This window comes from Pelobates fuscus, chromosome 7, assembly GCF_036172605.1.
Source record: "Pelobates fuscus isolate aPelFus1 chromosome 7, aPelFus1.pri, whole genome shotgun sequence".
Taxonomy (NCBI): Eukaryota; Metazoa; Chordata; class Amphibia; order Anura; family Pelobatidae; genus Pelobates; species Pelobates fuscus.
In genome coordinates, this window is record NC_086323.1 from 6,360,882 (window position 1) to 6,376,684 (window position 15,803).

At 53.0% G+C, this 15,803-nt stretch overlaps 1 protein-coding gene across 1 annotated transcript in view; it reads left to right on the forward strand.

Moving 5' to 3' along the window:
* Positions 1 to 15,803, forward strand: part of LOC134568930 (cilia- and flagella-associated protein 57-like) — a 171,607-nt gene that overhangs the window by 62,612 nt on the left and 93,192 nt on the right. Inside the window, exons 6-7 of the mRNA XM_063427648.1 lie at positions 14,350 to 14,489; positions 15,519 to 15,684. Coding sequence (XP_063283718.1) covers positions 14,350 to 14,489; positions 15,519 to 15,684 — 306 coding nt within the window. The remainder of the gene's footprint in view (positions 1 to 14,349; positions 14,490 to 15,518; positions 15,685 to 15,803) is intronic.

Genomic DNA, 15,803 nt, shown 5'->3' on the forward strand with positions numbered 1-15,803 from the left:
TTGACCCCTTAAGCTGTCTGAGCTCCCCCACCCCGGAGAAAGAGTGCCTTTTGCATCCCCTCCTGCAGCCCCAGGTTCAGCAGGTCCCAGCCCACCGCTGACAGGTGAACGCCGTCCGGGCGATAGTACCCTGGCAAACCACCTTCCAGTTCCACGTGTCTCACCACAACTCCCCCCAACTTCCTCACAAAGCTAGCCATCCAACTATTAACTTTGCCCCTGCATCTATCCAAAGCCGCGTAGTCCCGGGCGTGCCTCCAGCGCAGCCGCGGGACCATTTCCGACCATACCAACATGACCCCGGGAAGCAGATCAACCAGCCTGTTAAGGTCCTGCTTCATCCACTTCACTAGCCTCCGCTGCGGAATGAGGCCCAAGTCGTTGCCCCCCGCATGTAGTACCAACATGTCGGGCCTTACCCCGCTTGCCACCTTCCGCAACACCACCCCGCATATATCCCTCCAGCAATATCCCCTGTACCCAAGCCATTGTATTGTCAACTGGTCCTTTGGAAAGCCCAGCTGCTGGCCTTTCGCTCGAGCTGCAGCCCTCCTGGCGGCCCAGAAGACGAAGGAATGGCCCACGATCCAAGCAACACGACCTGGGGAAGGAGGAAAAGGAACAGTATAAATACCCCCCGGGCCCAACAGAGTGCCCACTCCCCCCACTAGCGCCCTAGCTAGCACTCCAATAAGCCTAAACGAACATAAGAGCGAAACCTGACAGACTCCCATCTCCCAATCCTCTTGACCAGGTCGTCCCCCAGTCCCAGGCGCGCAGCTTCTGTGGCTGCTCCGATGCGAAATGAGTGGGTGCCGTAGGCGCTCGCACTCAACCCCAGTCGTACCAGGCCCTTCCGGAAAACTTTAGTGAATTGGAAGCGGGATAGCGACGAGCCGTCCGCATGCACCAAGAACGACCCGTCCACTATCGGCCTCCGCTCCAAGTAGTGCACCACCGCAGCCACTGGACACAAGGCTGAACCCGGCAGGGAGCCCAGGGTCACGTCCCTGCCTGCCCCTTTCACGTCAGTTTTAGACCTGGCCAGGTGCACCACCAACTTTCCCTCAAGTACGCGAACCCCCGCTGCTTGTATGCCCCCTGAAGCAGACCGTGAGGCACTCACCAACTCACCAATCCTGAAGGCCCCGAAAAAGGCCAGGAGGAATGCCGCCGTAAACAGAGCCACTTCAAACCCATCGAAGCAGATGTCAGGCAAGGCCCGAATCAGACCCCCCAGTACCCGTACCGACACCGGGCGCCTAGTGTCCGGCGCCCTACGTCCCCTTCGGTAGCCCTTAAGAGCTTGCCGTATAACAAAAGTTTTTGTAAGGTCCTCCCCCCCACGGAGCTTGAACCAAAAGGCCATTGCCGCCATGGTTCTGTCCACTACCGCCGGAGACGCACCGCTTGCCAACAAATGGAAGATGAACCACAGGAAGGCGTCCAGCGGCGGCTCCCCTGACGCTCGCCTCCCCAGCCCGTCCCAGGAACGCTCCCATGCACCCCAGACCTTACTGTAGGCGGCCCACTTGGCCGGTGCGAGCGACGCCTTCACAAGACCTCCAAGCATGACGCTCCTAACTGCCACATCTCGTCCGGGCATGCCAAGCCCACGTCCAGCGCCTCCGGGGCCACCGTCCGGAACCTGGACCACTGAAAACGAGACAAAGCATCAGCCACCTCGTTCAGGTACCCTGGTACATGTCGCGCGCGAAAGACCACATTAAGGGACATGCACAGCAAGACAAATCGCCGCAACAACGCCACCACTGGCCTAGACGCTGCGGACAGGTTGTTAACCGCATGCACCACGGACATGTTGTCCGAGAAGAAGACCACTTTCCGGTCCCGCAAGCTAGCCCCCCACAAGGCCAGCGCCACCACCAACGGGAACAGCTCCAGAAAGGCCAAGTTACGCATGAGGGGGCTCTGCCCCCACGCCACCGGCCACTTTTCTGCGCACCATTGCCCGCCGAAGTAGGCCCCAAACCCCACGCTGCCCGACGCGTCAGTAAACAGCTCTAGCTCGGCTGTCGACACGCCTTCCCGTCGGAAGAACACCGTCCCGTTGAAATCCCTCAAGAAGGTGTCCCACACGCCCAAGTCAGCCCGCATGGACGAGGATACTCGTATGAAATGGTGTGGAGACCGGGCCCCAGCCGTAGCCGCTGACAAGCTGCGGCTAAACACCCTACCCATAGGGATCACCCGGCAGGCGAAGTTGAGCATCCCGATCAACGACTGCAGTTGCCGGAGCGTCACCTTACGCGCCTGCCGCACCTCACCCACTTTGGACCGTAGCGCCTCCAATTTGGACAGCGGCAGACGGCATTCCCCCAGCTCGGAATCGATTTCCAAACCCAAGAAGCTAAGGCACCCGGTCGGGCCCTCCGTCTTCTCCGCTGCTAGCGGCACCCCAAATCGGCCAGCCACCCATTCGATGGTCCTCAGCAGGTGCAGGCAAGCCGGGGAGCCAGCCGGCCCCACACAGAAAAAATCATCCAAGTAATGTACCACCGCCCTGTCCCCGGCCTCAACCCGCACCACCCATTCAAGGAAAGAACTAAACTTTTCGAAATAGGAGCAAGAAATGGAGCATCCCATGGGAAGGCACAAATCCACATAGTAGCCCCCTTCGAAAAAACACCCCAGCAGGTGATGACATGCCGGGTGGACAGGGAGCAGCCGAAAAGCCGCTTCAATGTCAACCTTTGCCATAAGAGCCCCACGCCCAGCCTTCTTCACCAGCTCGACCGCCTGGTCGAATGATGCATAAGAGACCGAGCACAGCTCCTTATCAATGTCATCGTTAACTGACCCGCCCTTAGGGTACGACAGGTGGTGAATGAGACGAAACTTCCCGGGCTCCTTCTTAGGGACCACACCAAGAGGGGAGACCCGAAGGCCCTCCATCGGCGGCACCGGAAACGGCCCAGCCATCCTACCCAACATAACTTCCTTACCCAGCTTTTCCCGCACCACCCCTGGAAATTCCGCCACCGATTTCAGGTTGCGCGGGTGCCCCATGCTCTCTCTAGCCTGGAACGGGATATAGAAACCCTGCCCGAACCCGGCCCTGAGGAGCTCGGCGTCCGCCCTATTACCGTAGCGGCTTAGCCATGGCTCCATCGCGTCTAGCCTCACTGGGGTTAGTCCTCTGGGCAGCGGAAGCCCCTCCACCGCCAACCGCGGACCCGGCTCCCGATCCCCCGGACTTACCTTTCTTGAAGCAGCGCTGCAGCCCATGTGCCCCCCCGCAGCCGGAGCATTCATGCTTAAATCGGCAGGAAGCACCCCATTTGCATTGGCCTTCATTGAACAGCCAGCAGAGTCCCTTTTGCGAGGCGGCCGACGAGGCGGACTGTCCTTTCGCGCCAGCCGCATGCTGAAAGGGCTGCGCCTTCTGCGCCATCATCAGCTTCATCCAGAGAGGCAGGTCCATCTGGTCCCACCTCATACCCGGATTAGCCGCCAACCGCTGTCGGAACTGCTCGTCATACCGCCACCATGCCAGCCCGCCATAGGTGCGGTATGCCTCCCAAATCCCGTCCAAGTAGCAGAATAGGGAAGAGCAGACGCCCGGTGACTTTTCCCCTATCACGCTGGCCAAGACGCAAAACGCCCTTAACCAGTTCCCAAAGGATTTCGGTATCTTGCGATACTTCTTCCGCTTCTCCTCTTCCTCCTTCTTCTCATCTTTTTTATCCTCCTCCTTGAGGTCAATAAATTCCTCCAAGGGAAGGAGAGAGAAGATCTCTAAGTACTCCCCCTTCCAGATCTTGTCTTTCACCTCCTGTTTAAGGTGGACCCCGAGCGGGCCGGCAAACGAGACGTATGCGTGCTGCCTTGCCGCATCCGACACCCCCCCAGTCAGTTCCGCCCGCTCGTTCCCAGCATCTCCAGGGCCGGGTGCGGCCCCTGCCTCTACACTGTGTGCCGGCGCCGCCGGGGGCCCCGCCCCATGCCCACTAGCCGCTACTCCCTGCGCCCACACCTGCCCAACGCTCACCCCTGAATCACCCCCCGCCCCCAATGAGTGGAGCAGTGATTGTAGTGTTTGTATTAGTGTGTCTGAGTGCAATGATCCGTTGGACTCACCGGCCAAGCCCCCAGAACCGGAAGCGCTCGGGGCTGCGATGGGAACTGCTGTGCTTCCACGAACGGCAACGTCCACTGAAGTCCCGCCAACCGGGGAGCTCACCCGGTGCCTCCTGAACACTGATGAAGAGCGGCTCCGTGACCTGAAACGAGGAGAAGAAGTCCTGGGAAGGGTGCACTGTTCCCCAGCAGCCCTCCCGTCCCGTCCCGACCCAGGGAGCGCCTGCCGACCACCAAGGCCTCCCGGTACCCGCTGTCCTGTCGCTGCTTCCCAGGGGCCACACCCCGCGGGCTACGACTCCTACCGACACCACCTAAAACCTGCCCCCGTCGACCATGCCTGGGGGACCCCCCCCTACCTCCCGCGGACCCACTAGATGAAGATCGACGTCGCCGCCTCTCGAAATGCCTACCGGCCCTAGCGCACCTAACTGGGGAGGGACTCCCACTGCTAGACCCGGAACCCGACCTAACACTGGGCCGACCCCGCCTACGCCCCCCCCTCTCAGCCCCTGAACTACTAAGGGCCCCACCCTCCTCACCCCCACTGCGCCCTGAAAAACTGCCCCTACGCTTCCCCCCCCCGAACCCCCACTACCCCCTGTCCAGCCCTCCTAGACAAACCCCCTGACCTACCAGGGGGAAGAGCCCTCTGCCTGCCGTCCTCCCCTACCTCCCCTTCTCCGGCCACCCTACCACTGGACCCCTGTGCCAAAGCAGCCCGACCACCCCCTGCCACCTTCTGCCCTCGGCTAACCGGCCCCCCCTCTCCCACTACCAGTCTCTTAGGGGAAGCCCGACCCCCCTTGTCCCCTACAGCCTGGGCCCTGTCCTTCCCCCGAGTACCCTTAATGCCAGCCACATCATGGGGGGCCCCTTGAGGATCCCCAGCACTTGCCTGCTGCTTCCGGCTCGCCAGGGGCCCTCTCCGGGCCGTCCTGCCCTGGGCCCCGTCCTTCCCGGCCTCCAGTGTAGTGGGTGCCCTCCCGGGCTGCATCCCAGACGGGCCAGGCCCTGGGGAGGGCCGTTCTTCAGCCGCAGCCTCCGCACGCCGGGTGCCACCCTACCCGGTCCGGGGTGCGCACCGTCAGCCTCCGCAGCCGCCACCCGCCGGGAAGCACCTCGCCTAGGCCCGGGCCGCGCCGCGGGAGGCGGGGCCTCAACCACGGGGTCCGCGGGCCTGCTGCACGTGCCGCTTCCGCCCGCGGCCTCCATTCCGCCGACACCTCCATCCTCCAGTCCCGATCCAGGACTCAGACGCCGCGGGGGCCTCCTGGCCCGTTGTGGCCTCTCTCCGCCGCCATCCCTCTCCGCCGCCGCCGTCAGGATCTGGTCCAGTTGGGCCCGAACCCAGCCCGCGTCCTGTCGCAGCGCCACCGTCCGGATTCCAGCCAGCAACCTCTCCACGTCTTCCATGGCCCTGCAGAGGAGACAAAAAGGGGAAAACCTCACCCAGAAAAGCAGTGAACACCAGGGTGCACACAAACTCGGCTAGGTAAGAAATTAAATGTGCTCTGCCTAAAATGGCTGCCTATTTAAGTAGACCAGCCCTATTACCCACAACCACCCAGTCCTGGCCGGCTCCTCCTAAGCCCGCCTCCTAACCCCTGTCAAGGCCCTCCTCCGCTAAGCTGCGCTTTGGCTCCTTGGGGCTACATGAAAGCAATTCCCCTCTGGATTTAAAATGGATTCAGGCACAAGAATTAACCTGATATTGCAGGCATTTGTAAACGATCTATAAATATGTATAACAATTGGTAATTAAAGCCATATGTAAAGCCATCATCACATGCATATGTAATGCACTGTATTTAACAAACACACAGAAAAGCAGATCACTGTATAAATAAAAACAAAAAACAATCTCAATACATTGCAATGTGGTTTTTGTAGCCCAAGTCTTCACACCCTCCAAACTACTTAGCATGTACACTTTATAACTTTCAGATATACAACCAGGATGGGTAAAAATCTGTGCTCTAACCCTCCAGCCTACCTTATGGGTTCCCTGGGGTCCAGTGGCAGGCTGAGGAAGTTGGGGGGTGTGAGGCTCCTGCACTCCATCTCCCTCCTGACGGCCTCCTCCTCCATCCCGCGCGGCTTAATTCTATCTGGGAGGAAGTGACTCACGGCAGTCACTTCCTCTCAGCCTGCTGCAGTAAAACAAGGGGGCCCGGTCGTGCTGTTAAAGGGCCACAGCGCCCGACCGGGCCCTCTTAGTATGTGGGCTCCCAATGCAGCTGCTGCACCGGCGGGCCCATGGGGAAAATAACAATTTTTTTTATGGACAGCGGGGCCCAAGGGGTATCTGCATTGGGCCCCCCAGGAGTAAGTGGGCCCGGGGCAGCTGCCCCGCTTTAAAGACGGCCGTGCCCCCCTCCCCCCCCTCCCTATGTTCTTCTCACCTCCCCTTCTCTGGCTGTGGCCGAGCGTGGCCGAGCTCCTCTTCCTCCTGTCAGTCCGGCCGGGTACCACGCAGTACAGGAGATTCAGTTTCCTGTTCCTGGCTGGACTGAAAGGAAGTGAGCACTCAGTGTGCACTTCCTGTCAGTCCGGCCGGGAGCAGGAAACTGAATCTCCTGTACCGCGCGGTACCCGGCCGGACTCACAGTGAGGAGGAAGAGGAGCTCGGCCATGCTACAGGGAAGGGGAGGTGATGACGAGGAGTGCTGCAGCTGCCTGAGGCTCTCTATAGAGCGCTCAGGCGGCTGCAGCTCGGGGCCCCAAGCAGTTGCTTGGTTTGCCTGTCCGGTAGCGACGGGCCTGGCTGGAGGAGTGACCGGGGAATCACTTCCTCCCAGCTCTGATGTCATCACAGGGCGCTGGGCACTTTAAGAGCGCGACCGGGCCCCCTCACAATCCATATCCATCGGGTGGCCCTGACAACATGGGCCAACCGATGGACCCCTCCATATGCGGCCCCGGCGGTTTGCTGCGCGGGCCGGGGGCGCAAAATGTGGCAGCAGGCCTGGTACCCGGTCGCAGGGGTCCGCAGGGCGCCAGGCCCCCGGGAGCAACCGCGGTATGTACGCCGCTGTGACTACCGTCACAGTTGGTTAAAGGGACACTATAGTCACCAGAACAACTACAGCTTATTGAATTTGTTCTGGTGAGTAGAATCATTACCTTCAGGCTTTTTGCCGTAAACACTGTCTTTTCAGAGAAATTGCAGGGTTTACATTACAGCCTAGGGATACCCCCACTGGCCACTCCTCAGATGGCTGTTAGAGATCCTTCCTGGGTCATGGCTGCCTAAAATGCATCCAAACATTCAGCATCTCCTCTCTCTGCATGCAGACACTGAACTTTCCTCATAGAGATTCATTGATTCAATGTATCTCTATGGGGAGATGCTGATTGGCCAGGGCTGTGTTTGAATCATTCTGGCTCTGCCTCTTATCTGCCTCTTTGTTAGTCTCAGCCAATGCTATGGGGAAGCATTGTGATTGGATCAGGTTACCACTTCTGCTGATGTCAGCAGGCAGTGGGCAGGTCTAAAGGAAACAAGGGCAAAGTATGCAGATGCAGACTTGAATATAAGTAAGATATTACTATATTTAGAGAGGCATGAGGGGACCAGTGTTGCTAGATGGTGATTTTAACCCTATATGGTCAGGAATACATGTTTGTATTCCTGACCATATAGTGCTCCTTTAAGGTCAGAGGATATGATTTGGCTATGATTTTTTCAGGTGTTCTTAATATATGGAGAGATAAAGGGTAGAAACCCCCAGGTAGACCAATTGTTTCAGGAATTGGCTCCTTTTAGTGCATTTTTTCACGATATATTGATACCCTCTTACAATCTTGCGTTAAAGTAATGAAATCATATTTGAAAGACTCCAAGTCACTTTTAGGGTTTTTAAGTAGAGATGTCGCGAATAGTGATGCCGCGAACATAACATTTTCGGTTCACGAACGGCGAACGCGAACTTCCGCAACTGTTCGCGAACTGGTGAACCGGGCGAACCGCCATATGCTTCAATGGGCAGGCGAATTTTAAAACCCACAGGGACTCTTTCTGGCCACAATAGTGATGGAAAAGTTGTTTCAAGGGGACTAACACCTGGACTGTAGCATGCCGGAGGGGGATCCAGTACAGGTCGTTCTCCTTCAGCCTTTTTATACGAGGGTCCCTCAACAGGCACGACAGCATGAAAGACCCCATTTGCACAAGGTTGGATGCCGAGCTACTCATGTCCTGTTCCTCGTCCTCAGTGATCTCTCTGAAGGTATGTTCTTCCCCCCAGCCACGTACAACACCACGGGTACCAGATAGGTGACAACGAGCACCCTGGGATGCCTGTTGTGGTTGGTCTTCCTCCTCCTCCTCAAAGCCACATTCCTCCTCTGACTCCTCTTCCTCACAATCCTCTTCCAGCGTTGCCGCAGGTCCAGCAAGCGATAAGGCTGTTTCTGGTGGTGATGGTGACCACAACTCTTCCTCTTCCTCTTCACGCTCATCTACGGCCTGATCCAGCACTCTTCGCAGGGCACGCTCCAGGAAGAAAACAAATGGTATGATGTCGCTGATGGTGCCTTCGGTGCGACTGACTAGGTTTGTCACCTCCTCAAAAGGACGCATGCGCCTACAGGCATTGCGCATGAGCGTCCAGTAACGTGACAAAAAAATTCCCAGCTCCACAGAGGCTGTCCTAGCACCCCGGTCATACAAATAGTCGTTAATGGCTTTTTCTTGTTGGAGCAGGTGGTCGAACATTAGGAGTGTTGAATTCCAACGTGTCGGGCTGTCGCAAATCAAACGCCTCACTGGCATGTTGTTTCGCCGCTGGATATCTGAAAAGTGCGCCATGGCCGTGTAGGAACGCCTGAAATGGCCAAACACCTTCCTGGCCTGCTTCAGGACGTCCTGTAAGCCTGTGTACTTATGCACAAAGCGTTTTACGATCAGATTACACACATGTGCCATGCACGGCACATGTGTCAACTTGCCCAAATTCAATGCCGCCAACAAATTTCTTCCGTTGTCACAAACCACTTTCCAGTTGGTGCAGAGTCAGCCACTGATCCACCTGTGCGTTCAGGGCGGACAGGAGTGCTGGTCCGGTGTGACTCTCTGCTTTCAGGCAAGTCAACCCCAAGACGGCGTGACACTGCCGTATCCGGGATGTGGAATAGTACCTGGGGAGCTGTGGGGGTGCCATTGATGTGGAGCAAGACGCAGCAGCAGAAGAGGACTCAGTTGAGGAGGTTATGGAAGAGGACGGAGTAGGAGGAATAGAGGAGGTGGCAGCAGGCCTGCCTGCAAGTCGTGGCGGTGTCACCAACTCCTCTGCAGAGCCACGCATTCCATGCTTGGCAGCCGTCAGCAGGTTTACCCAATGCGCAGTGTAGGTGATATACCTGCCCTGACCATGCTTTGCAGACCAGGTATCAGTGGTCAGATGGACCCTTGCCCCAACACTGTGTGCCAGACATGCCATTACTTCCTTTTGCACAATCGAGTACAGGTTGGGGATTGCCTTTTGTGCAAAGAAATTTCGGCCGGGTACCTTCAACTGCGGTGTCCCAATAGCTACAAATTTTTGGAACGCCTCAGACTCCACCAGCTCGTATGGTAAAAGCTGGCGGGCTAAGAGTTCAGACAAGCCAGCTGTCAGATGCCGGGCAAGGGTTGACTTTGTGACATTGGCTTCTTACGCTCAAACATGTCCTTGACAGACACCTGACTGTGGGCAGATGAGCAGTAACTGCTCAAGGCGAGAGACAGAGTGGCGGATGGTTGAGAGGGGGCAAGGAGGATAGCAGTGGTTGACGTGGCTGAAGATGCTGGACCAGGAGGAGGATGGCGGCTTTGAGTTTGTGTGCTGCTTGTACTCATGTGTTGATCCCATAGGTGTTTGTGATGTGCGATCATGTGCCTTCGCAAAGCAGTTGTACCTAGCTGGGTGTTGAACTTCCCACGACTCAGTTTCTTTTGGCACAGGTTGCAAATGGCATCGCTGTTGTCAGAGGCAGACACACACAAAAAAATGCCACACTGCTGAGCTCTGCAATGACGGCATTCTGGTGGTGGCAACAGCATGCGTTGATTGGTGTGCTGTCTGGCTGACCCCGGGTGCCGATGCATGCTGTCTGACTGTGCCACTAGCTCCTTGCGACGACCTCCCCCTGCTTCCAACCTGTCTCCTCCTCCTCTCTGTCTCCCCATCTGAACTTTCTCCCTGTTCTTCTTCTCTTCTAGCGGGCATCCACGTGACATCCACGGATGCATCGTCATCATCAACCGCTTCACTTGTATCTGACAACTCAGCAAAGGAAGCAGCAGCGGGTACAACATCATCATCATCACACCGTACGTCCATGTGTGTAATTCTGCCTGACTGAGACATATCCCTGTTATCTACATCCTCTGGCAATAATGGTTGCGCATCACTCATTTCTTCCAACTGATGTGTAAATAACTCCTCTGACAGATCAAGTGAATCGGCTGTGGTGCTAGTGTTGGTGGTGGCGGCAGGCGGGCGAGTGGTAACTTGTGAGGTGCCCGAAGCTAAGCTGGAGGAGGATGGTGCGTCAAGGTTCCGAGCGGAAGCTGTAGAAGATTGGGTGTCCTGTGTTAGCCAGTCAACTATGTCCTCAGAACTTTTCGAGTTCAGGGTACATGGCCTCTGAACACTGGGCATTATTCTAGGGCCAAAGGGAATCACAGCACCACGACCACGATGGCCCCTGCGGGGTGGCCTGCCTCTGCCTGTCATTTTTTTTTCGATTAGTGGTACTATGCTTGCAAGCTACTGTGACAACAGATATGAGTGGCACTGTGCACTGGCAGACGTTGGCAGAGTAGACGCTGTAGGCCTGACACACACGCTTGCAGACAACTAACTGCTATTCAATTTATTACAGTCCCAAAAATTTTTTTTTTTTAATGTATACTACTGTTACACCAGATATGAGTTGCACTGGTGTGACACTGTGCCCTGGCAGGCCCTGAAACGCCCACACGTGAAGGAAACTGACTGCTATTATTTCACAGTCAAAAAAGTGTTGCTGTTTTTTAAATGTACACTACTGTTACACCAGATATGAGTTGCACTGGTGTGACACTGTGCCCTGGCAGGCCCTGAAACGCCCACGCGTGAAGGAAACTGACTGCTATTATTTCACAGTCAAAAAAGTGTTGCTGTTTTTTAAATGTACACTACTGTTACACCAGATATGAGTTGCACTGGTGTGACACTGTGCCCTGGCAGGCCCTGAAACGCCCACGCGTGAAGGAAACTGACTGCTATTATTTCACAGTCAAAAAAGTGTTGCTGTTTTTTAAATGTACACTACTGTTACACCAGATCTGAGTTGCACTGGTGTGACACTGTGCCCTGGCAGGCCCTGAAACGCACACGTGTGAAGGAAACTGACTACTATTATATTACAGTCAAAAAAGTTTTTTTTTTTTTTAAATGCAAGCTATTGTGACACCAGATATAAATGGTGGCACTGGGCAAGTAGGCACAGTGTACGCTGTGAGCCTGACACAAACGCTGGCAGGCAGGCAACTGCAATTAGATTACACAGAAAAAAAAAGCAGACTGATGTTCTAGTCCTAAAAAGGGCTTTTTGGGGTGCTGTCCTTACAGCAGAGATCAGATGAGTCCTTCAGGACTGTAGTGGACACTGAATACACTAGCCTAGCTATCGATTTCCCTATCTAATCAGCAGCAGCTACACTTTCCCTCCTCTCACTAAGAATGCAGCTTCCGGGGGGGGCGGGGCCTGGCCAGCATGGCGGACGGACGTGCATGAAGTGAGCTCCCTGCATACAGCCTGCAAAGTGAGACCCACAGAGGGAATAATACCTTTGGAGGTTGCTCACTGAACACTTACCTGTTCCTGAACACCAGGGAGCTTACCCGATCAAGTTTGTAGCAGCCTATGACTACGCACTGTCCTGCGGCCTATCTGCTCTGGGGGTTCTGTGGCAGGGAGAAGCGGCCGATCTCCCGGCCTGGAGCTCTCATCGTGTCTGCACCTCATATCTACAGCCCCGTTTCCCCCCCTTCTGGACCGGTGGGGGTTATCCCGGTCCCCACCAGGGAAAGGCTAAAGTAACCCACAAGGCTAAATGGCCACTACTCACCCTGACAAAACGAGTCACAGCTAAGATGGCCGCCACTCCGACAGAGCAATCAAGCCCACACTGGCAAGCTAAGTTCCATGCAGCCTTTGATGCTCTCTGTGCAGCCTTCTGGAATCGGATTGAATCACGGTAGACGCTTTGCTACTCACGGCTTTGCTACTCACCTCACCTAGGATGGAAGAGATCTCCAGAGGTGCCCCAGCATTGTGCTCTCCTTCAGAACAGAGAGCCAGGGGGGATGGCATGCCAACCAGCCGCCCACGACTGAACAGGACCGATCCCAGAACCTCACAGGTTACTTATACTGAAGCTGGAGGGCTGGGGGGCAACCAGGCATCTTCTTCCACAGTGGACTGGGCTCGGGGAGCAAGGGTGCTGATGCGCCGACCTGCTGACCCTCGTGGTCTGAGCGATCCTCTGGTGCACCCGGCAGGCGGTGGAAGCACTACTAAGCGGCACACGGATGCGAGTAGAGACGACCACTCTGTGAAGCATGTCAGAGGAATTGGCTAAAACATCTCTGCTGCTGAGAATCTAAAATGCCCTTGTTATGAGGTGTAGTCAGTTGTCTAGCATTTAACAGCACTCACTAAGAGGTTATTTAGTCTACTTATTTCTAGTTTGGATATTCTGATTCACACATGTTGATCTATAACTGGTGGTGTTAATCCCCTTACCCCTCTTCAGTTCAAGCATGTGTATTCAAACTTACGAACACTCTCAACATGTCTGACGATGTCCCTATGCCATGCTTTTCACTTATATCAAGACAAGTTTACCTAGCATGATTGTTTTATATTTTAAAAATGTGCAGTTCCTCTTGACATTTTGTTTCATAACTCTAAGTCTGTATTCCAACGTTTTGCATTGCACCATATGTCATTGTCACTACGTGTATGTTCACTGCACTTCAAAAAAAAAGAATAAAAAAAAAAAATGCAGAATGCAGCTTCCGAATGAATCTAAAATGGATGCTGTCCAGGAGGTGGAAGGGTCTGGGAGGGAGGATCTGCTGCTGATTGGCTGGAATGTGTCTGCTGACTGTGAGGTACAGGGTCAAAGTTTACTCAATGATGATGAATAGGGGGCGGACCGAACATCGCATATGTTCGCCCACCGTGGCGAACGCGAACAAGCTATGTTCGCCAGTGAAATATTCAGGACATCTCTATTTTTAAGTATTTTTTATTGGAAACCAATTTTTATCCTAGTGACATGTGATGTACAGTCCCTATATACCATAATCCCGCATCACATAGGTTGTCAAACATCTTAACTCTACACCATACTTTAGAGGGGTAATTTTGCATGTGAGACACTCTACCCCTTCTTACACATTGCTTATTGTAATATTGATCCCCTCCCCCTCTCACTAATTGTAATATGTAGCCCCTTCTCCTTTCAACCCATTGATTATTGTAATATTTACCCCTCCCCTTCTCTCTTGTTACTTATTGTAATATTTAACCCCTCCCCTTCTCTCTTGTTACTTATTGTAATATTTAACCCCTCCCCTTCTCTCTTGTTACTTATTGTAATATTAAACCCCTCCCCTTCTCCCTTGTTGCTATTGTAATATTTAACCCCTCCCCTTCTCACTTGTTGCTTATTGTAATATTTAACCCCTCCCCTTCTCCCTTGTTGCTATTGTAATATTTAACCCCTCCCCTTCTCACTTGTTACTTATTGTAATATTAGACCCCTCCCCTTCTCCCTTGTTGCTTATTGTAATATTAGACCCCTCCCCTTCTCACTTGTTGCTTATTGTAATATTTAACCCCTCCCTTCTGACTTGTTGCTTATTGTATTATTTAACCCCTCCCCTTCTCACTTGTTACTTATTGTAATATTAGACCCCTCCCCTTCTCACTTGTTGCTTATTGTAATATTTAACCCCTCCCTTCTGACTTGTTGCTTATTGTAATATTAAACCCCTCCCCTTCTCCCTTGTTACTTATTGTAATATTAGACCCCTCCCCTTCTCCCTTGTTGCTTATTGTAATATTAGACCCCTCCCCTTCTCCCTTGTTGCTTATTGTAATATTTAACCCCTCCCCTTCTCCCTTGTTGCTTATTGTATTATTTAACCCCTCCCCTTCTCACTTGTTGCTATTGTAATATTTAACCCTTGATGTCCCTTGTTGCAGGGTGACGACGCTTACTTTGAGTATCTGTCCGAGCAGTGGCACTCCGCCCCTATAACAGGACTGGGTATCTGTGTCCGTAAACCGCTCCTCGCTACCTGTTCACTGGACAAGTCCGTTCGCATCTGGAATTATGAAAACAAGTACTGGCTTTTTATTCTTTATGTTTTCTGTGCTCCCATCTAGGGCCATCATTCTCTTATTGCTTATCGTATCAATATTGTCACTTTTTATTTTGGAAGAATATGATATAGGGATGTTAATATAGCTATAATCATTGTCTATTAGTCAGTATGTGTTTTTATTCTTCCCGCCCATAGTATTTACACCTATTCCCCATTTACTGGCTGAGCTAAAAATTATTAATATTCACAAAAATATTGCTTTATTTCTGTATCAGTCAGATGCCTCTTATTCTGATCTGTGAGGTCTAATCGTGTCCTATAAACCCTGCCCAGCAAGAATTTATGGCTTACTATTGTCTCCCATCCAAGTTCCATTCATCACATACACATAGGTTTTCACTAAACTTAGAATTCAAAGTGAATTTCATGTTAAAAATAGCCAACATGGAAACATTCTCTAAGTCAGCTCCGCTTCAATTTTTACTTTTTTTATCCTAAAATGTGAAATTCACTTTGAATTCAGTGAAAATGCTTAATAAACCTCCGGGGGAGAGACCCTTCCTGCATGCAGTGTGTGGAGTTCTCTTGCAGAGTTTGGGGGAATTTGACACAGGAATAAGGAAGCTTAGAGACATGTGATTTATTTATTGATTGATTTTTGTATATTGGTGCAGTATTATAACAATATATAATGATCAATTTGTGAGCTGAGCAGTGGGTACTCTGTTTACATTAATGCAAAGTAGTCGTGGGGTTACAGAGACCCTTTAAGTCTATGTTTATTGGTCTGGTGTCCTTTAAGCTATCTATGTACATACATTTCAAATGATCTGTTTTGATTCTCGTTCTGTATCAATGATGTAATTTAACCATGTTGGAAATATCTACAAATGACCTGCTATCACTTGGTTAAAGTGCTCGGGGTCTCATGACGCCCAGCCAGCCAGATGTCTAGGTTTGCATGGTAGAAACCAGCTGGAATGGCAATGACCTGCTATCACTTGGTTAAAGTGCTCGGGGTCTCATACTGCTTCTCTTCAATCCAAGTTCTCTAGAACTGTACAGAGAATACCAGGAGGAGGTATACAGTGTCTCGTTACATCCATCCGGACTCTATGCTCTGGTGGGATTTTCAGACAAGTTGCGTTTAATGAACCTGCTAATTGATGATATCCGCACATTCAAGGAATTCACCGTCCGTGGCTGCCGTGAGGTATGTCTGTGTTCCTTCTCAGCCCAGTGAGGTTTCATCTCTAAACTGGGAATTGGGGAGAACTGACAAGGAAAGTACACATTTTAGGACAAAATAGCTGATCTGAAAATGTTTGTCTA